The 22343-nt window shown below is 41.6% G+C and overlaps 1 protein-coding gene across 2 annotated transcripts; it reads left to right on the top strand.

Annotated features, from left to right (window-relative positions):
• The first annotated feature begins 1872 nt into the window (after window positions 1-1872).
• On the top strand, window positions 1873-14825 carry ehd2b (EH-domain containing 2b). 2 transcript variants are annotated; one of them, XM_012868300.3, is made up of 7 exons: window positions 1873-2248; window positions 3314-3772; window positions 5006-5182; window positions 6133-6230; window positions 8986-9398; window positions 9773-9937; window positions 12987-14825. In XM_012868300.3, exons 2-7 carry the CDS (start codon window positions 3552-3554, stop codon window positions 13533-13535), a joined length of 1623 nt encoding a protein of 540 aa, XP_012723754.1. In that variant the 5' UTR covers window positions 1873-2248; window positions 3314-3551; the 3' UTR covers window positions 13536-14825. The 2 variants fall into 2 exon arrangements, with proteins under 2 accessions (XP_012723754.1, XP_012723753.1); XM_012868299.3 differs by having other exon boundaries at window positions 6133-6248.
• The last annotated feature ends 7518 nt before the right edge of the window (window positions 14826-22343 follow it).

Genomic DNA, 22343 nt, shown 5'->3' with positions numbered 1-22343 from the left:
ATTCAGCCACATTAGGGGGGTTGCAAATATGAACAACCTCATTAGGGATAGGATTCAAGGCAAGACTTTGACTAGGCCACTCTGATACCTTTTGTTGTCTGCATTCAGAGATGGACTTGATGTACTTTGCATCATTGTCATGCTGAATAACTCAAATGAGCTTGACGTTAAAGGTAGAATTGGCAACTTTTCTGGAAGTTTCCCCAAGTCACATTTTGAATAACTGGGCACGGCAGTCTTATCTGCTTTTCTGCACCTCGGGGATCGCGTAAAAAAAAAAAAAATCTCCCAAATCCACTCTGGTCATTTCTTTCTACTTAGGCCTTCCTCTTCTTCTCATAAACATGAACGCGGTTCGCTTGTTGCGACTCTCAGCCGTGTTCAAAGTACACAGTGAGCGCAGCGGAGTAAAATGAACGGCTAACACCAAAGCTAACCGCTAAGCTAACCGCTAAGCTAACCGGATACATGAACACTAGAAGTGTGCATGTGCAGCCAGCAAGAGGAAACGCAGAAGGAAAGAGCACGGACACTGGTGTTACATGCTTGCGTCAGAATGATTGACGTGGGAGAACCAATAGAAAAGGTGATATTCACCGTAGTTTAGGGACAGAGGAGGGTGTTAGCAGCTTTTACAGAGATTTAATTTTTTTTAACCTTTTTTTTCCTAAATACATAATATATTATAAGGACCATTTTACCAAGTATAACAAAAAGTGTTTCGCAACAGGATTGCTAACTATAGCTTTAAAGTCACAAATTGATAGCCGGATATCGTGCTATATTTTCTGTTAGAAAGCAGAATTTCTGTTTCCATGAGTTACGGGAACGTCTGTGTTTGGTGGTCGGGTATGATTAGCTTTTTCTGAAACTCTTTAGTTTTACTCTGGATTTGATCAGGACACGAACCACTTTTGTCCAGAGAATAATCTATTTAAAGTCTTAAAATTACAAAGAGGGGATCACGAAGATGTATTGGTAAACATTTTTTCATCCCTTTTTCTTTTCAGTCAGCCCAGCTATTATCTCACTCATGAACGCCATGTGTGTCCAGTTTCTCTTTCCTCTTGTTGAATCGCAAACTCTGACCCTAACTGAGAGAAGTGAGCACTGCAGAACTTTAGATGTTCTGGATTCTTTTGTGACCTCGGTGAAGGTGTAGTTTGTGAAACTGGACCCAAAAATGTGAGTAGTCACAGTTAATTCATGATTCAACTAAATTAATTTTTTATCCCAGGACCAGGGTGGTTTGCATTGGTTTTTCTACCCTCAACCAATGAATTATAAGTTGGCTACTGTGTTTTGCATGTATTCAGGTTGTATTTGTCTGAAATTTAAGTCAATTTGATTATCTGACACATTTAACACTGAAAAAAGGGGAAATACATAAAAAATCTGTAGGGGAATCTTCACATAACTACACATGGTGTTAGTTTTTTGTATCGTAAGGGTTTCTGATTCCTGATTTCAAGGGTGAATCTTTAGCTTTAGGATGGATTCCTTGGTATATGTAGTGAATAACAATGAGCAGGGGGTGGTGGCCACGGCTGGGTGTGTTTCCTCCATCACGTTGCCACCAGGTGGTGCTTGTACAGTGAGTGCAGTCACTGCTGGTTTAACCTAGAGGCATTACAGTGTTTAGGAGGAGTTCTGAACGGATGGGAGGGAAAATACTGCCCTGCCTCTGAATATTAAACATTGTTTTTAGATGTTGCAGAAACTAACATGGCTGCATGAGGTCATATGATTTGAAATATGCACAAGGATGTTGTATCATAATGGAAAAAAAAAAAAAGAAAAAAAAACTCCACCCAAAATATTTACACCCCCCTAAACATCCACGCCCTCTGGTCACTCCTTAGTTCATCCCTTTGGAGAAAGTTAGTGTTCAGTGCCCACTGTACTGTCAGGCATCCCCGCAAAAGGAGGAGGAGGGTCTGTCAAACTCAAATAAGCAAGCGAAGGGAGAGAAAAAAAATTCCCCCAGTGAGTGTTTTTCCAGCGAGCAGAACCAGAGCTCATCTGAAATGTATTAAAAACCTTGGAGAAAGAAGGATCCTCTGTAATCTGGCTGCGCTGACGCTCCACAGAGGGCTCCTATTTGCTGCTGGAGGTACACCCATACATGTAGCGGCGGCTCCTCCAGGACCAGCTCCTCTGTTTGAGTCTAAATATTTTCCAGGCTCCTGAGGGCGAGATCGGAGAGCGAGAGATCAAGGTGCTTTTGGGAAGAATCCACGGCGACTTGGTAAAGTCATCCTTTAAAACTTTTTAAACCTTTCAGCTATTAACCCCCTTTTTTAAAAAAAAGCTTTAAACTGTGATAATTTGGTAGAATATGAATTTCTTTTCTGTTTATTTCTCCATTTTAAAAGGCGTAAAAGTCTAATTTCTTACTGTACTTGTTGCTCTATAACATTAGTTTCCTTGTTCCAAGTCCAAACCCTGTGTTGCAGCTGTGGTTCTGAAACCCACATGGCATTTTCCAACGGCCTTTGACGCCACAAACCGAGCCCAGAGTTTTAATCAAAGTTTAGATTTTTCACAGAACTCTTATAAAGCAACTTTCATGCTTGGCTTTCGCGGAGCGTCTCTATGTGACTGGCAATTTTTCAGGTTTCTCCAGAGTTCGCCATTTTGACTCTTTCCACAGTGGTCTTGTGACATGTCAGAACTGTTCCCTGTTCTCCCCTAGGCAAAGTTGTTTAATCACCCTCTGCAAATGGGAGTTAGAAGGGAAAAAAATAGAGAAGAAGTTCTCCACAGATGAGTTATCGCCCCACTGACATGTATGTCACCTCTCTGCCGTCGTGCTGCTCTGCGTCTGTAAAGAGTTCAGGCTTCAGTTCCCAGCCCTGTGCTTCTGTTTATGTAAACTACAGTCAAAAGATCATTACCCCAGGGTTGAAATCTGTTTTTCCCCGTGTAAAAAGCGACCTCTTCTCCTGACATGAACCATCCATGCGCATATTTGTGGAAGCGCAGGAGATAAAAGGAACGTATTACTCATTGCACTGTGAAGAAATGAGCTGGGCCTGTGCAAATCCTCATGCTGGAGCTGGGTTTGCAAGATTTTCCAGAGAGGAGACACACTTTTTTTTTTTCCAGGCGTGCGCTGACATTGCTTGGCAGCCTCTTGGAGGGCAGATTTTTTTTTTTCATGCTTCAGATTTCACTTCCTTACTTTAGATTCTGGCAGGCTTTCATCACCAGCTGCAGGAATATAGGATTCCCTTTGATGTCTCAACTGGCTTCCCTGTTTTTGCCGTATATGTGCTTCACCTGCTTTCTTTTCTTTTGGTCCACATTTCAGGGGCTAAAGGTTGTCGACGTTGGGACCACTTTTTAAGCAGCTTCAAACAAAGCTTCAGCCCTATCACTCCGTGTGCTGTGTACAGAAGCCCCCCTCAAGGACAAAGTGAGCAGCCTTCACATAAATACAGGAAGCACCTGAAGGTTTCCCCTGGTTGAGATACAGGAACTACAGGTCCAAACAACAAGCGTTCCCGACGGTGATTTCTGTAGCAAAATTGTCCCGTTAGTTATTAGAAATGTCACGCTGGGGGCGTAAAAACGTAAAGAAGGCGCCGGAGGTGATCCGCACTGTGACAGAAGGGCTGAAGTCTTTGTACCGTAAGAAGCTGCTGCCCCTGGAGCAGTACTACGGCTTCCATGACTTCCACTCCCCGAGTCTGGAGGATGCCGACTTTGACAACAAGCCCATGGTTCTGGTGGTGGGACAGTACTCCACTGGAAAGACCACATTCATCAAGTAAGATCCTGCAGGTTAACTTGTGCGATCGTACAATTTTCAAACATAGAAACTTTGCATCTTTTTTTTTGCATCTTTGACACCGAAACCACAAATTGAAACGTTTTTATTGGGGTTTTGTGTGTCAGACCAACACAAAGTGTGAAACAGGAGTACAAATGTGTTGCATATGCATTTCAGCACCTTTTATCTGATGCCGGTAAATATAATCAACGCGACTAATCAGCTTCAGAAGTCCAGTTGGTAAACAATGCAGTTGTGTGCAGTCTTATCTCGGCATTAAAGGACAGGATGGAAGTGCTTGGCCTACATGCAAAGCTTTATCTGTAGTGAAAACCCAGTGGCTCCACGTCTCCCTGAAACACATTTGTGAGACAGCGGTGGCCGCTTCTTGCTTGTGGGGAAGATTTTTCTTCCCCAGGGACGCTAAAGCTGATCAGAGCTGATGGGACATAAAGGACCAACTCCACAAATATGGAATTGTAAGAAGAAAGACATTGTTGAAGGAAATCCATAAGAAGTCTCGTTTGCAGTTTATCACGAGCCACGCAAAGGACACAGCAAATGTGGTAGAAAGCGTTCAGGTCAGATGAGACCATATTGTAATTTTGTGCAAAAACGTGCAAAACACACTAGGTGGGAAGGACAACTAGCGGTGCATATCTTCCTGAAGACAACATCGCTGTGGGGATGCACGGTGGTGGCAGCATCAGGCTGTGATTTTGCTTTTATGTTCATTAGAGACCGGAAAGTTCTTCAGAATTGAACGGTGGATGGATTGAACTAAATACTTGTTAATACTGGAAGAAAAGTTGTCGGATCCAGCAATAAAAACCCAAAGCATCCAGAGATGCAATGGAGTTGATTATATAAAAGTATATTTATGTGGTTGAATGGTCCAGTCAAAGCCTAAATTGCAACTGCAAATCTTTGTACCTGAACGTTCTTGTTCACATATGGTTTTAATCCAATCTGACTCAGCTTGAGCAATTTTTTCTTTGTAAATAAGAATGGGCAGAAGTTCCAGTAAATACTCCAAAGCACTTGCAGCTGTAACTGCGGTGAAACGTGGTTTTTACGACAGACCGGCTCAGATGGGGCTGAATACTTTACAGACTGTTCTTTGTAGGAATCTATACCTCTTTGTGTTGGTCTGCCACATATAACTCGTTAAAGTCTGTGGCTGATGAGCACGACCAACCCGGTGTGAACAGTTATGCGTGTGATGCACAGGTATCTACTGGAGCAGGATATTCCCGGGAGCAGGGTGGGCCCCGAACCCACCACTGACTGCTTCACTGCCATCATGCACGGAGACGTGGAGGGCGTTATTCCCGGGAACGCCCTCATCGTGGACCCCAACAAGCCGTTCCGTAAACTCAACCCGTTCGGAAACACCTTCCTCAACAGGTGAGACGTGGGGGTTGGGTTTTATTCTCGGGGTTTTGTAATGTTTCCACTGAAAGGGCGGGAGGCAGTGATGTATCCGCGAGGAATGAACACCCCGAGCGGAGGGAAAACAGGGAACGAGTGAGAGAGTCTGTGGAAAGCGTTTTAGCTCTTTGGTATTTGAAGAGCCTGTGCCAAATTTCAGAGAGAGAGAGAGAGAGAGGGGAGGCCCTCTGCCTTATTTGTGGAAAAGCAGAGAAAGAGGGAGCAACGTGACCCGGATGGGTGATGAAAGGGAATGTTCAGGACATGAACTGTAGAGTACACAGTTTAAAAGACGAGGTCAAAGGGCCGCTCAGCCGCACGGGGAAAAGGCAAATATTTAAAGCTAGACGTTAGGAGAGAAGGAATAGAGCAAACTAGAAGTCATCTCCACCCATATCCATCTTCTGGGCCGCCGTCGTCTCGTGTCCAATGTTAAAACCAAAGGGCAGCGGTGGTATGTTGTTCAGAGGAGAGCAGAATGACGTCACAGGAACACGCAGAGCTCGGGCTGATGCGAGTTTTCCACCAAGGTCATGCATGTGGACAAATCTGCGTCTCCTCTTGCGTTGACTTCCTGTCTTGGGAACCGGCGGGGCCCGTTAAGCTCTTAAACAGCAGGAAGTGGGGTTGTTGTTCTTAGCCGCAGATCGTTAGCAGATCTTATTGTTTGATTCTGGCAGCAATGGTCATTTTCCTTCAGGAAGCCCACAGCGACGCGAGGCCGGCGTACACACAATGGGCTGCTGGGTGTGTGCGCGGGAGCTTTTGATCACGCTGGCCTCTTACCATTCTCACATGATTTAAGACCTTTTCCAGCTTCACTGAATGTGTTTTCCCCCCCGAAAAAATAAATAAATAAAGCACTGCGTGAATTTTATTTGCATTGATTTGACCCGTTCTCCTGCCTTTGTTGATGGATACACCAGATTTCAGTGTGCCCAGATGCCCAACCAGGTCCTGGAGAGCATCAGCATCATTGACACACCGGGGATCCTGTCCGGCGCCAAGCAGAGAGTAAGCCGAGGTGAGCGGGGCGACAAAGGTGAGGAGGGGGCATGGGGTCAGGAGGGCCTAAAGAGACAGACAGCATGACAGACGCGCATCCTCGATCATCACCTCATAAACTCATCTCCGCGCCACGCCCCGGCTAACACATGGGACCGGCCTCGTTCTGTCACCAATAACACTTTGGCAGCAGGACTCACAAACATCCCTGCAGCACATCGAGCAGCCATGAAATCCTAATCAGGAGCAGAGGCAGATTCTGTCAACACATTTGGAGGAATGCGCTGTTGAGAAATCTCTGCCATCATCTTCATCTTCATCTCGCAGCCATTCCATGTTAACCCATTCTGCAGATAAACCATTGATGAAATGAATCTGCTTGAGGTACTAATGACTGTTTGGTCGCTAAAGATTGACTCAAGAAACTTTCCATGACTGTTAAGGCAAAATGAGAAAAACTGAGCAAGATCCTGCTGCTTTCATAGGATTAAACCAGGAAAACATATCAGCCACATGCAGCTAATCAGATAATCCTGATAAATTAATCCGGCTGGGCACTTCTGGAGCTTTGGCAATTTATTTGGTGTTTGTCAAAACTATCCCAGGATGGAAAGACATCAGCAATGACTCTAGAGAAACCAACCCATGTGAGAAGGATTATTAAATCATTCCTAAATTATTTTAAGTCCTTCATTTTACAGTGATGATACTTTTTTAAAAGGGGAGAAATACTTTTAGACAGGAGCTCAGTTTTCCAGGAATTGAAGTCCAGGAAGTCCCCCATGATTACAATACTCGGATGTATTGTTGGTGAAGATTCTCAGTCATCCAGGTTATGATCAATCCAAAAAAAGGTTCAAAAATAAAACATCAGACCTGCAGGTCTGTAAAGCTTGGAACGCCATACTAATCCCGACATTTTGAATTGAGAAATCTTCCTGGATAGGAAGCGAAACGTCTTCAGCTTCAGAACAGAAGTCCAGTTGTTTCGTTTTTTTAAACCTTTTTTTGACTCGGATGTATTCAGCAAACCCTGGAGCTCCTTGTCAGGCTCTTTAGCGCCCGGGCACAATTAGCTTTTGTTCATTTCATCAGAAACCACCAATGAAAAGTGATACTTTAAAAAAAAAGAATTTTTTGAAAATACAAAATATCAAATTAAAACACAAAGACGTCTTTCTTTCTTTGTGTGATTCAAAAATTGTTATGAATAATATCTAATTTCCCTTTTTTTAAGTTAAAATAATGAAAACACAATCTTCACTCCTCAGTTTGTGTTTGCAAAGTATGTGCATCAGCCTGTGATGTCACTGCCCATATATGGTAAGGTTGGTATGGCTAGGCTGTTTGATGAGCTCCTACGTGAGAAAAAAGGCCACAAATTGAAACAAAAATATATTTATCCTTATCTCAGTTTATTTTCTATGTTCCTGTTCACATGTATTTGTTTTCTAAAAGAAACAGCACTTTTTTCAGTCAAACTATAATGAAAAATAGATTAATTTCTCTTTGTTACTGATTAGTTGTTCTCTTTCTAACATGAAAAATAAAATAAAATCTCTTTTAATCTGTTTTTAAACAATAAAAAAGATTAAGTATTTAAATATACTGTGTTGCATTTTGAAGCAAAAATATCAAATATTCATTTGTTTGTGTAATGTTGGGCTTTTTATCTTTGGGTTCTGATGGGAACATCCAACCACCACAACATGTGTGGGTACTGCAGTTAACGGCAGTAAAACCAGAAATAGACTTAGAGCTGGTACGGGTGTTTTTTTTCGATTGAGTTTCCAGGAGAAAGCTTTAAAAAAAATATAAAACCTTTAAAAATATATATAACATGACAGCACAGCTTTGATTTTACAGCGCCATGTTTGTTAGAAAAACAAAGCAGAGCATCTCAGGATTAAAACTTCATGCCAACTGTAAAGCATGGTGGTGTAGGGGTAATGATCTGGGCTCGTTTAGCAGGAACAGAACCTGGGCTTCTTGCAGGCTTTGAATCAACCATGTTCTCTGGAGGCAAAAATGAGTCTGTCTGACAGCTGAAGCTCGGCCCAAACAGAAAATTTAAACTCAAACACAGCAGCAGATCTGGAACAGAACGGCGGAAAAGAAATTATAATAGGGTCCAGTCAAAGTCCAGACATCAGCTTTACCGATGCCAAGGTGGGAGGTTGAGAAAACTGTAATGAACTGAAGCAACTTTGGAAATAAAAGTAGATCATAATTCTAGAAAATTACTGCAGCAATAACAACTGATTTCTTAAGCTTTTGGATCTTGGGTTGTACTTCCTTTTTTTTACCATGACTGCATGTGGATAGTTCACAGTTTACCTGCTTAGTTTTTCCCTAAATATCAGTCAACAAAAGTTCCTCCTCCTGCCCAAAACGGCAGAGATAAATGTCTTTCTGCCTGTGGCGCTGACGGGAATTAATAACAACATTTTTAGCATTCTCCATCAGGACGCCTTTCCAGAAAACAGTCGCACTTCTATGTTTATTTTGCTTTCCAGCTGCACGACACACGAATCATTCAGTCAGAGAGAACCGAGACGTGAAACTCTGCAGGAGAAACAAACAAACAAAGAGAAAATAAATAAGTGTAACAGAATTATCATCCTGGTGACACCGATGAGGCATTTTATTTATTATTTCTTTAATTCCTGGGGGGGTTCTGTTATATCAGATGTTTGGTTTTTATTGTAAGCTGAAAAGGTGCAGATAAGATGGGCTCATCTGTGCGCTTCTGCCTCCTTCCTCCGCTGTACCAGGCTACGACTTCCCGGCTGTGCTGCGCTGGTTCGCGGAGCGCGTCGACCGCATCATCCTGCTGTTCGACGCCCACAAGCTGGAGATCTCCGACGAGTTCTCCGAGGCCATCGGGGCACTGAAGGGCAACGAGGACAAGCTGCGGGTGGTGCTCAACAAAGCCGACATGGTGGGCACCCAGCAGCTGATGAGAGTGTACGGGGCGCTGATGTGGTCCCTGGGGAAGGTGTTCGGCACGCCCGAGGTTCTGCGCGTCTACATCGGCTCCTTCTGGTCAGAGCCGCTCCTGGTCCCCGATAACCGCAGGCTGTTTGAGCTGGAGGAGGAGGATCTGTTCGCCGACATCCAGAACCTCCCTCGCAACGCAGCCTTACGCAAGCTCAACGACCTGGTGAAGAGGGCGCGTCTGGTCAGGGTAGGCGACTCGGAGGTCCCAGGCCCAACCCAGCCAACACTGCAAAAACGGACCTAAAAATAAGCAAAATGTTCTTAAAATGTGTGTTTTTGTCCTAGATTTGAGCAGGTAGATAAGATTATCTGCCAATAGAGTGAGTATTTTGACCCCTAAAATAAGATAATTAGACATCCTGCACTTGAAGTAAGATGATGGAGATGGATTGTTTCTATTTTAAGTGCAAAAATCTTATTCCATTGGCAGATAATTTTATTTATCTGCTCAAATCTAGGACAAAAACACATATTTTAAGAACATTTTGCTTATTTTTAGGTCCGTTTTTGCAGTGAAGTTCCCTTTAAAGCGATGAAGTGACCGGATTTTTCTTCCTGCAGGTTCACGCCCACATCATCAGCTACCTGAAGCAGGAGATGCCGTCTGTCTTCAGGAAGGACAACAAGAAGAAGAACCTCATCTATCAGCTGCCCGTTATCTTCACCAAGATTCAGCTGCAGCACAACATTTCGGCTGGGGACTTCCCAGATTGTGCCAAGATGCAGGTTGGTTGAAATCACAGTGTGCGAAAAAACTTTACAGTAAATTAAAAAGTATTCATGCTTCTTTCTCTTTAGTACATTTTGTATGTTATAAGGATTTTATGTGAAAGACCAACAGAAATCAGATGTAGCTGTGAAGTGGAAAGCAAATTATGGTTTTCTAAAAACCTGTGTTGAGCGCCCGCTACCCGGGACTTTACGCTTTGCACTAGTGTTGCACCAATGCCATTTTTTGGCCCCGATACCTGGCTATGCAGTATATACTGATACCATCTGTTTGAAATTGATGTGTGTGTGTGTGTATATGAAGAACTGCATACTACTTAGGGTAGTAGAACTTTTTATTGCCTACCTGGAATGGGTGACAATAGTTGAATAAGCTTTTGGCTCTCAAAGGCCAAAATAGTGCAACATTCGTGAAATTATAACATGTATAATAGTAGTGCAACAGTAAGACAGTAAAATTACATTAATAATTGAATAATCTCTTTTAAACACTGAGTTTTGGTGCTCAAATGCCAAAATAGTGCGACTTTTATGAACTTATATAACATGTATAATACTAGTCGGGAGAGAGAACGCTGCATTCAAGTGACATACAAACATCAAAATGGTATCTGTGACCTATTTGTTGGTACTCACCGATACGATACCAGCATTTTAGTGCTGGATCGGGGCCCCGTCCCATACTGGTATCGGTATCGGTGCAACACTACTTTGCACTGAAATCACAGCTGCAAATCTTTAGGGGTTATGCGTCTGCAACTAGAGACTGATATTTGGCCCATATTTATTTGCAAAAAAGCTCAAACCCAGTCAGATTGGATGGAGAGCGTCTGTTTTCAAGACATGCTGCAGATTCTTGATCGGTTTCAGGCCTGAGCTTTGACTAGGCCATTTTTATACATAGACACGTTCTCATCTAGATCAGCGGTGTCCAAACTCCTGGACTTCGTGGAGCACAATCACCCTGTACTTGTGGGGCATTTTTTTTCCCAATTAAAAAATAATGCAATAACAAAAATAATAATTCTGAATTATTTGACTTTTACCTGCTTGGCAACAAACAAAACAATTAACTCTTTAATGAAACAAAGTTAAGTAGAAAATGCGTCTATAAATCGTGGAAAAGGTCTTATTAAAAGAAAGACATGCCGTTTCCAATTTATTTAGGGGTTGCCAGTTTTCTGTTTTGTTGATTGAGATTTTTTTTTTTTTTTGCTCCCCAACTCTTTGTTGCATTTGGCCAAATCTAATGAAGAGGTTCGGCCAAGTCTGTTTTTGGACAAAGGTTGTTGAATGTTTGTGCTCCTACTTAATGTGAAGTTGAAATGAAAGCGAAACATAAAAGGCAGGTAAAAGACAAATACTTTGTGTTGTACTAAACAGGGTTAATTTTAAGGAGATTTGAATTTGTCAGTAGAAATCTCACCTACCCTCAGAGGAGCTTGGAAGACATTTTGGCATCAAAACCGTTACCCGGCTAACTTGAACTTTGAAAAAGTGTTTGTGGATTTCTTTACACAACCTGCGAGCATCAAAAGATGCAACACTGGCAGGAAACATAATAAATTTTATACTATTAATCATAAATTATACTTTTACATCGTATTTCAGTTGCTGAGTGGCAGAATAAGAGCAAAGGTTGCTCCACATTGTAAGCCAGTTTGGTGTTTTCAGCATTAAAAGCACAAAACCTCCAACATCTGTTTAGGGTTGTCCTGCTGAAATGGGAACTTTATCAGGTCTTCTGCAGCTTCTAAGCTGTATTTAGTGCCGTGTATCTTTTCATTACTTCTGACCAGCTATCCTGTCACTGCTGAGGAAAAGCCTCCCCACAGCATGATGCAACCACCACCGTGTTTCCCTGTGGGGCAGAGGTGTCAAGTAACTAAGAAAAAATACTTTGTTACCTTACTTAAGCAGAAATTTTGGTTATTTATACTTTAGTGGAGTAATTATTTTTTTTAACCCACTATTTACATTTTCGTGTATTTATCTGTGCTTTCTACTCATTACTTCTAGTTTATTTGAGCTTGTTTTCATTCTGGCTTGTCAATAGAAAACAAAAAAATATTCAGATAAATAGCCGATAGTTACCCGAACAGAGTGATTTTGATTGTGGTTGGAGGCAGAACTGCACCAGGCTGTTTCCCCAAACACCACTACAAAAACTTAAGAAGAGCAAAATCTAGAAAAACATTGAATTTTTAGGATTATTTGTTATTTTTCCTTCTTTTTTTAATTTTTTGATTAACTGCTAGGATTTTTTAATTTTGAGTATTGGGAGGGTGGGGAGTGGGTAACTCCTACTTTAATACTTTAAGAATTTTTATATCCAGTACTTTTATACTTTTACTTGAGTAAAAGGTTTGCGTTGATACTTCTACTTCTACAGAAGTATTTTTAAAACCCTACTTTTGACACCCCTGCTGTGGGGATGTTTTTGGGCTGATGTTCACTCCTCATTCCCACAACAAGTTTAAATTTGGTCTCAATTGCAGAGAACACCTTCTTACACTTGTTTGCTGCCTCTCCTGTTTGGCTATGGCTTTTTTTTTTTGTCTACAGTGGTCTTTCTTCCTACCAATTTACCCATAAAGGACAGATTTGTGCAGAATATGGCTATCAGTGGTCCAGTCCACCTGAGCTGTGGATCTTTACAGCTCCTCTACCAGACTGCTTCTCTGATTGATGCTCTTCTTTTCATTGGCTGCCAGTTTAGGCCTGCAGTCATGCACAGGATGTCCGGTTTTATAACCTAAAACTACTTAAAACAACTCAACAACTTTCTCTGCTGTGTTCCTTGGTCTTCATGGTGCAGTTTGTTTATTATGCTCTCCAAGAAACCTCTAAAGCCTTCAAGGAACAGCTGGAAACATGCACGCCACACCTATATGCATCAGAAAAATTTAAATTATTCAGTGCTTCTCTGTGTTGGTCTAACAGATAAAATCCCAGCGATGTTTCTGGTTCTGACAGCTGGTATAACTGTAGTTGATGATGAATCCAAACCACTTGCTAACACACCAGTACTGCTGCGTTCTTACAGGAACAGCTGATGGCTCACGACTTCAGCAAGTTCAAGACCCTGAAGCCCAACCTGATGGCGGCCCTGGACGATTTGCTCTCCTCCGACATCGCCAAGCTGATGCCGCTGCTGCGCCAGGAGGAGCTGGAGGCAGGCGACCAGCCCGGCGTGCAGGGCGGCGCCTTCCTGGGGGGCCGGGTCGGGCCCTTCACAGAGGGCGACCCGTTCGCCGAGGAGAACGGAGAGGGGTGCGAGGAGGAGGAGGACTGGGTGGTGACCAAAGACAAGCCCAAGTATGATGAGATCTTCTACAACCTCGCCCCCAACGAGGGCAAGCTGAGCGGCACCAAGGCCAAGGACTGGATGGTGAGCACGCGCCTGCCCAACTCGGTGCTGGGTCGCATCTGGAAGCTGTCGGATGTGGACCGCGACGGCATGCTGGATGATGAGGAGTTTGCCCTGGCCAGCCATCTGATCGAGGTGAAGCTGGATGGCCACGGTCTTCCTCCCGAGCTGCCCAGCCGTCTCATCCCGCCCTCCAAGCGCCGGCAGAAGGGCTCTGACGCTTAAACGCCTCCCAGCAGCTCAGAGGATTCCTCTCTCAAGTGTCTCTCTCACACTCTTGCTACTGTTTCTGTTTGCTCTCATTTCCTGAACCCACATGAGAATGTTACAGCGCCAATGCTGTGCAAAAGTTTCAACCCGCCTCTTTATTTCTTGAGATTTGCCTTCTAAGGAGTCAGACTTTCTCTTTCTCTTTTAAAATGTTTTTTTTTTTATCAATAGTTCTTTTTGAAGCACATGAGCTACTTTTGCTACACAATTACCAAATAGTTCACACCTGACCATAAAGGCATGTTGCGTCATTTCAGTTTGGGCAAGAAAAACAAAACGACTGCACGACTGGAAAGAAAAAGAAGACCTGAAAAGACAATTTAAAGCGAAAAAACAAAATCTAAAAGTCTTTGAGAAATAAGAAATTGTTTTTTTTTAAACTTATATTTGAATTTTGGGATAATTTGGGTTGTTTTGGTAGTTCCATGCACACAATTGTGCTCAACGTGAAAATGGTCAGGTACTGAAGTCCAAAATAGTTTTGAAAAGCCTTTCAGAAACGCTGGAGATCTCCTAATCAGACCATTTTTTAAAGATACTTAGCAGAATTTAAAGAAATGAGTGACAACTAAAAACTTTTGCACAGATCTGTATCATTTCTTTGAGACTGACTGTACACTTGCACAGCTGAACATCCTTTATTTAAGCATAACGTGACCGTGACTTTCTGCAAGTAACCAAGTTTGGGTGCTTCCTCTGTTTGGATCTTGAAAAAGTGTCTTTTTTATGATGAAGAGCTTTTGAAAACGTATCTACTCGTGTTTGCAGAAGATAAACGCTCTTCTCAGAAAATACATTTGTTAATGTAGTCTTTACTTGTAACATTCACCATCTGTAGTTGGATTCTGGGTGGTAATTTCATCCCAAAGTTATTTTTGCTTTGCGCCTTTTTCCTTCCACATTTCGTCTTTCCAAACGAAGACCAGCTTAGCTCACATGATTTGTTTTATAGCATTTTCTATAAAAAGAAAGAAAGCAGCTCAACTCTAATACCGTCAATGCATTTCACTGTGACGCTTCACGTGGTTTTGTGCAGATTTTATACGTAATTCTTTTATTATTTTTAACCGTTGCTTTTGATGTTAATGTGCAGGAGCGAGTCGCATAAAAGAACATTATATGCTGAGATAAACTCTTTTATTTCAAAGACTGAATGACTGATAAGTAACTGACTACTGTATACTGCTCCACAAATTGTTTGTATGTTATCTATTATTGCAAACAAATAAAAGTCCTTGACTGTGACATTTTTGTTGTTGCCGTAAAAACTCACTAGAAGTGTTCACACTTGTAGTACTTTTCACATTTCGTCACGGTACAACCACAAATCTCCAAATCAGGCGTGTCCAAAGTTGGTTATTTGTGGCCCCTGTACTAATTTTGTGTGGCCACCCCAACTGTAAGAATTTGTCCGCCAGCATAGGTGGCTGGTGCAGATGGAGACTTTTTATTTTTAATAAGGTAATAATTATACTGACAGGTTAAAATCTCAGGCGCCGCACAAAACATTCGTCTATTAATAACCACACTTTTTACATTCTCTTCGATGTTGTATTAAATAGGACCACATCCATCCAGTTGCTTTTACTGAAATGCAAACTTTTGTGCACTAAAATCTGTTTTGAATTAATTTATTAAAATTAGCTAAATAGAGCAAGTGTTTTCAAAGGAAGACTGACCCCAAATCCTGTTCTTATATCCCTAGATCCAAAAGAATTCAGTTTGTTTCAGTCAAATCCTAAATTAGCAAACGGGACGACTATCTTTTAATAAAGCAAATAAGCAAAACCCTATTTTTAGTTCAGCTCTACAATGATTTATGTATCCTTTTCCTACAGAAAATTTTAATTTGTTTAATTAAAACAATCATGTTTGGAGAGCAGACTAAAAAAAACACATTATTTTATTTTATTTTCACATTCAGTTCAGTTCTTCACATTATCAATCTTCATCTGGTCCAAACACCTGGTGCCCGCCTACAAACGGTTGCTTTTAGCCAATCACGGTATCAAATGAAAAAGGCGTAAGCAGCAGGCGCCATGAGAAACAATAACAAGCTACGCTAGTCGAGAGCTGCTTATTTGAATAGTTACACTTGTGACAATCGTGGATTCTGACAAAACAGATGCAGCAGCTTAACGCCGTCCTCCTGCGCTGCCATGTTTACGTTGATTCAGCTGTGGGCTCGGCCGCTCTCGATTCCATCACAGCTGTAGGGGCTGCCTTAAACCATAATACTGCAACGTGATTGGCCGAACTATTTTGGGTCAGTCTCGAACGGTTGTGGCGGGAGCAGGACAAGATGGATACCGCGAGACAAATACCGTGAGAATTTAGCTGCGTTTTTAATAACTTTTTGGCCCTCGAGTACTTTTGACTTGACAAGTGCCGAAAAGTTTGGACACCCCCTGGTCTAAATGTATTTACTCGGTATTAATTGATCTTTCAAATAAAGATAGAAAAAGTGGGGTGTGCATTTGGGGCTGCACAGTCATTAGGTTGTTAGTGCAGCTACTTTGCAGCACGAAGGTCGTGAGTTTTAAATCCTGGCTGGGAGTATTTCAATTCAATTAAATTTTATTTATATAGCGCAATTCATGAAACATGTCATCTCGAGGCACTTTACAAAGTCAAATTCAACATATTATACAGATAGGTCAAAAATTTCCTATATAAGGGAACCAGTTGATTGCTTCAAAGTCCATTTCCCCAATGGAATCTCATGGAGTCATGTTCTCCTAGTGGACGCCTCAGCAACCCCAAATAAGAGGCAGCGCAACTAACTTCAGATTTCACCTAATTAGAAAACATTAGTGAACAAACAGAGATACCAGACAAGTCAGGGATAGAGTTGGGGAGAGGTCTTTAGCAGTACTGAGTTGTAAAAAGCTTACAGAACAAAACCCGAAGCTTTAAATGCCTCACAGAGCAACCTTTAATCAGTTATTTGAACCGATCTAGACTATGGCTCAACTGCAAACCTATGGAGACATGGAGGCCGGGCAAGTAGACAATCTATTAGAGAAGCAGCCAAAAGGCCCTATGGAGGAGCTGCAAAGATCCCCAGCTCAGGTGTGAGAAACCATTGACAGGACAGCTATTAGTGTTCCACCCCACAAGTTTCAAAGAAAGTCAAAAGAAGTCTTAGCAGTTTGGCAAAGCCGTGCAGAGGACACAGCATGTATGTGGAAGAAGGTGCTCTGGTCCAAAAAGACCAAAATGTAGGTTTTTGATGGTATGCATGAAGGAAAGCTATCACCCTGAACCCACTGTCCTCATGGTTAAACATGGTGGTATTGTGCTATGGAGATACCGTTCTACACAGAAAGTTGGATTAAACCAAAGAAAGGACAATCCTGGAAGAAAACCTTTAGGAGGTTGAAAAAGACATAATGGGATTCACATTGTGGTTCAATAAAAACCTTTAACAAACAATCAGAACCACAATGGGAGGACTTGCATTAAAGTGCATCTAGGCACTACAATGGTCCAGTAAAAGTCCAGAACTAAAGCCAACTGTGTGAAGACTTAAAAATTGAAGTTCCCACATGCGCTCAGTCCAGTCTGACGGAGCTTGACCCGTTTTGCAAAGAAGAATCTGGAAAATTTCAGTCTCCAGATGTGCAAAGCTGGTAGAGACAAGCCCTAAAACACTGAGTCCAGCAAACAGGTGGGACTGCAAAGTCCCGACAAGCACAGATCATTTTGCCTGCACTTCATAACTCTTCAAATCTGTGAGCTGGTCGGTCACATAAAAAGTTTTTTTTGGTGTTACAAAAATGTCTTCTGCTAGACACTGTGGATAAATGTGGCTAAAAAGCAAGAAACTAAGGGCTGAGTGTATTTGTTTTGTTTTTTTCTGTCAGGCTCTCTGTCTCCTGGTGACAGGCCAGATAAACAGTGACTCACACTCTCCGCTGCCAGGTCCCCGTACCACCATTTTCCAACCCTGTCTCCCCTCTCACTGGTACCATCTGAAGCCTTTTACTCCCTTGCTCACGTACAGCATTCGCTCTCTCTCATCGTAGCTGAATGTCGCTCTAATATTCTCGCAGCCCTGCCCGTTTGCTTGTTCTCTTTTTTTTTTTGGCGTAAACTTTGCAAGTATGAGCAACAGGCAGAGAATCCCGTGGAAAGCCACGAGGCTTTCTGAGGTTTCCTAATGACGGGGAGGCCTCGATGCCTCGTCGTTCCACTCCTGCGTGGAAAGAAACACAAAATGAGAAACAGAGGCAATCCAGCCCTTTTCCTCGCTGCACTCTGGCTCACAGTGACTCACATGTGAAGAATGTGGTGGGCTGGTCCTGGGAGTTATTAATATCTCCTTTCCTAGGGTCCGCTAACTTTCCTCAGGAGCTAAACACTGCACCTTTATGCAAAGATCTCCCTGTGTGAAAGGTCTGTGTGGACGTTCTGCAGACCACCACACCCTCCACTGTGCGCGTGAGGAGGAAAATCTGAGGTAACGTGCAGAACAAGAGAAAATCCAGCAGAGACGAGCCTTATATGGTTACAATCTCTGCTTGGTTGTGTATTTTAAAAGCAAACGGTATGTTTAGATAGGAGAATAAAAAAAAAGAAAGAAAAAACATGGCAGTTTGAACAATACTTAGCCTGGAACATGTCAGAAATCATTTGGAGAGACCACAGAGCAACGTTACAGCCAGAGCAACCAGATCACAGGAGATGACCCCAGCAGCACCAGCGATCCCCCAACAGAGGAGCTTACTCAACAGAACCGGGGTCTCCTCTCCTACGTCACCGGGCGTCCATGTGGGGAATTCCTCCCTGGGAGAAGTTGAGGTGGAACGAGAGCTTCGGCCATCTGCTCCGGGGAAGGAGGGACATCTGGTGGCAGAAGGTTTTCCTGCTTACTTTCCAGCTGTACAGTCGCAGAGACAAGCTGTGGCAGTGACACAAACCTTTAAATGTATTTATTTATTGTTTCTGTGGTATGCTGAAGAATAACTGAACCCATTTTTATACATTTAAACAGCTTTTATCAGCAAATATGTCAAACTTTTGAGGCCTTTTCAATGGTTTTTCTTCATAACTTCTGTAATTCTGGATATCATCTTCTAACTGGTTCCATTTTAGTGGTTCTATTAGATTATCACAGTTGGTTTTTGACAGAATACCAGTGGTCTGTTCATCAGTCCAGATCACAGCCAGGCCCAGGACAGCATCATGAAATAATTTAAACTACTGCAATGTTTCACTAAAGATAAACCCTAATATCTGACTGGTTGTCTGGCACAGCAACGAAGCTGCAGACAGGAAGAAACTGTGGCGGTGTTGAATGATTCAGTTCCTAAGGTGGAGAGATGCAATGAATTCATGATATCCATGAAGTAAAAAATACTCAGGCAATACTTACTAAAAATATTAAATATTTTTAGTGTGTGTAAATATTAATTTGCAAACTTTTTAATTTATTGAATTATGGCACCTTTGGACTTCAATACTACTGGGTGGTCAAACTAGTTCTGTTGTATGGGTTGTTTAACTTGTGAAAACGACATGGGCCGAGCCTTCCTTTAGTAGGCAAATTAGGAGGGAGATCATCCCCAAAATGTTTTTGCATTATTGGCAGAAGTTTCTCCTGGAGGATTTCTGATCCCACACATCTAAGGCTCGGTCCTTGGAGGAGAAGCAACACCCCACAGCACACATAATCCAATATGAAAATCCAAAAGTGCCACAATTCAACAATTAAAATGTTATAGGTTTATTTGACAATTTTGGAACCACAACAAAAATGTGATACTTTCTTTAATTAAATATTCAAAATAAAAATTCTTATTCGTTATAAGGCAGAATTCTCCTACTCACACATAAAGCCCTTAATAATCAAGCTCCATCATATATCAGAGCTCTGATTACCCCATATGTTCCTAACAGAGCACTTCACTCTCAGACTGCAGGTCTGCTGGTGGTTCCTAGAGTCTCTAAAAGTAGAATGGGAGGCAGATCCTTTAGCTATCAGGCTCCTCTCCTGTGGAACCAACTTCCAGTTTTGGTCCGTGAGGCAGACACCCCGTCTACTTTTAAGACTAATCTTAAAACTTACCTTCTCAATAAAGCTTCTAGTTAGAGTTGCTTAGTTTATCCTGACCTGCGTATCTTGGTAGTTACGCTGCTAGTTTAGACTGGTGGAGGACATAATGACTACTTCCCCTTACTGTGCTACATTCTCCTACTACTCTCCAATTTTGTATTATTTGCTTTTATTTCAGCTTTTAACTTTGTTCTCTCTCTGTAGTCATCTCTTCATAGTAACTACATCTGGCCTGGCGTTCTGTTTAGTTGTGTCATCGTCCGGCCACCGCTCGCACCAACTTCACGTTTTTCTTCTACATATGATACAATTGGACATGTCTTTCAGTCAGCCTCTTGTATAGACATAACTATTGGCTGAGCGTTTACTAAATCTGCTGTCTTATATTCTCTATACCTAAAAACTGTCTCTTCTGCAACTGTTTCATGTGGCGGTGCAGAAACATGAACGAAGCAAACAAAACACACAAACCAATAAAACGAATGCTACTGAAAAACCCTGCAAAAGACAAAGGCTACGACCTCAGAGACTGAGTAAAGACAAGCATCCCAACACCCACATACATATGCAGTAAAAGATTACAGCCACGTTTAAAAAAGACCTGAACAAAAACTTACATTTTCTTTCTTCTAGAGATCACACTTATTAATATTTAATGAGGGCCTGCTCCCACATAACTAGGTGTTTGACTCCATATTGTTGACTCCCCCTAGTGGACTAGCGCACTTCGGTATTTTAGGGAGAATTTACAGCTTTTTAAAAAAACTTGCTGTTGTATTTAGTACTTACCTTAGAGCATTTTTCTTTTGTGCCATTCCTCTGTTGCATAAATAAATATATATATATTTGTTTGTGTGTTTTGGAGTTTGCATCATTCTATTTTCTGTTTGCTGCACTTTTGGCCATGTAGGCTACCGTAGAATCCAGTGTGAAAACTCTACCAAGTGCAAGTTGTATTGACTTGCACACATTTCTCATCTTAATGAAATCATCATAAATGAGTTTTTGTTGCACTTGTGGCCATGGGCGTAGGTTTGATTTCAACTTTGGTAGGGACACTACTGGTCTCAAGTTTCATTGGTTTGATGTCATTGGTCCTACGCAGTATGCATGCCCCTATTTTTTTATACTTGACATGAGCATCAGGGGACATTTCGTTTAAAGAGAAAAGCAGTATTTTTTGCTACATTAATACAAATTTTATAAGCACTATATATATTGTATATAAATAAAAAGCTGCTCCTTAATTTGTAATTAAAATAAATTAGACATCACCTGAAGCACTGAAGGGCCAGCTGCTTCACATCCAAGCTGCCCTGCATCATTATTACTGGATATCTGTGTTTCCTATAATCATATAATGTTACTATTATACAAGTGTGTTTTTAGTATTAAAGGATTAAATGTAACACAACCTTTTATATCATCCTATGATACTTACTGTCTGAGTGTTAAAATAGCTCCTTATGTCTCTTTTCATTTTTGGTGGCATCATCTACAATCACAACACTAAGCATGAGCCTAAGTTTATTCAAATATAAAATCGCTTTTAACAATTATTAAAAGAAAATATAACACTATCTTATCCGTAATGTAATAATCTCCAAAATAAACAGCCAGATTCAAGCATTTTTACCGGACACTAATATTTGTACTAATTTACTTATGGACTGTGTGGAAATCTATGTAAAATTAAACCAATGTGTTCCTCTGTTTGTACTTTATCCTATTTCCAAAAGTAGAAATAATTAAATAGCACTATTATTATGTTGAACCCTAATTATGCTTTCTAAACAAAAAATAGCAATGTTTAGGCACCATCTCGTATTGTTATACTCTATAAAACTAATAACACCTGCTATTTATATCTGAACCGCCTTAAAGGGATTTTTTGAAAGCTTACATTCTTTGCTTGTCGATTTTTCCAGCAGTCTTCAGAACTCCAGCCTGACACTGAATATTTTTGTTGATAAAATGTATTATACTTCAGAATTAAATATTATTTTAAGATGCTAACATTGGTTACTTACATTTCTTAAGTTCCACAAATGAAAACTACTCTCTCCTGCTTCTTCTATCGCGTGTTATAGCGTGGATAATATATTTTTTTTAATCGTTGTAGTAACCGCAGTATTCTAGTGTGAATTAAATTTAAATTTCGCGCTGCAAGCATGCACGCACATGCACGCACTAGAAAACAACCAACCAGGGAGAGAGAAGGCGGGACTTAAGGCAAAACAACCAATGAGAGTGGAGTTAAACAGCACACAGCACAGTTACGTGCGCTGCTAAGTTAAAGGCATACTATGCAACATTTTTCAGTTAATTAATGTGTTCCATACCGATTTGGATGATTAAATGAGTCATTTCAGGACGAACAAAGGTTTTCTCGGCCGCCATGGGGGTCTGTGGGGGAAATACCGCACTTGCAATTGCAAGAGCTCACGGCCCGCACACACAGGAGTCTCGCTTTACGGTGAGAACTCCATGTGTTTTTGCCCTGCCATTCACCATATGCACGCGCGAAAGCAACAACAAAGAACCGCGTGTTAATGTCAAATAAACATGCAAGCATTTCGAGTTTTATTATTATTATTATTATAATAATCTTTTTTTTTTTTTTTTTTATGTTGGCGAGATGCTACCGCGGCGGCAGCGGCGAGGCGGCGGCGGCGGCTGCGGCTTGGCGAGGCGGTGGCGTCTCG

This window comes from Fundulus heteroclitus, chromosome 18 (genome assembly GCF_011125445.2).
Source record: "Fundulus heteroclitus isolate FHET01 chromosome 18, MU-UCD_Fhet_4.1, whole genome shotgun sequence".
Classification (NCBI taxonomy): Eukaryota; Metazoa; Chordata; class Actinopteri; order Cyprinodontiformes; family Fundulidae; genus Fundulus; species Fundulus heteroclitus.
Note: the sequence above shows the minus strand (reverse complement) of the source record. Positions and strands in the feature narration are given on the sequence as shown.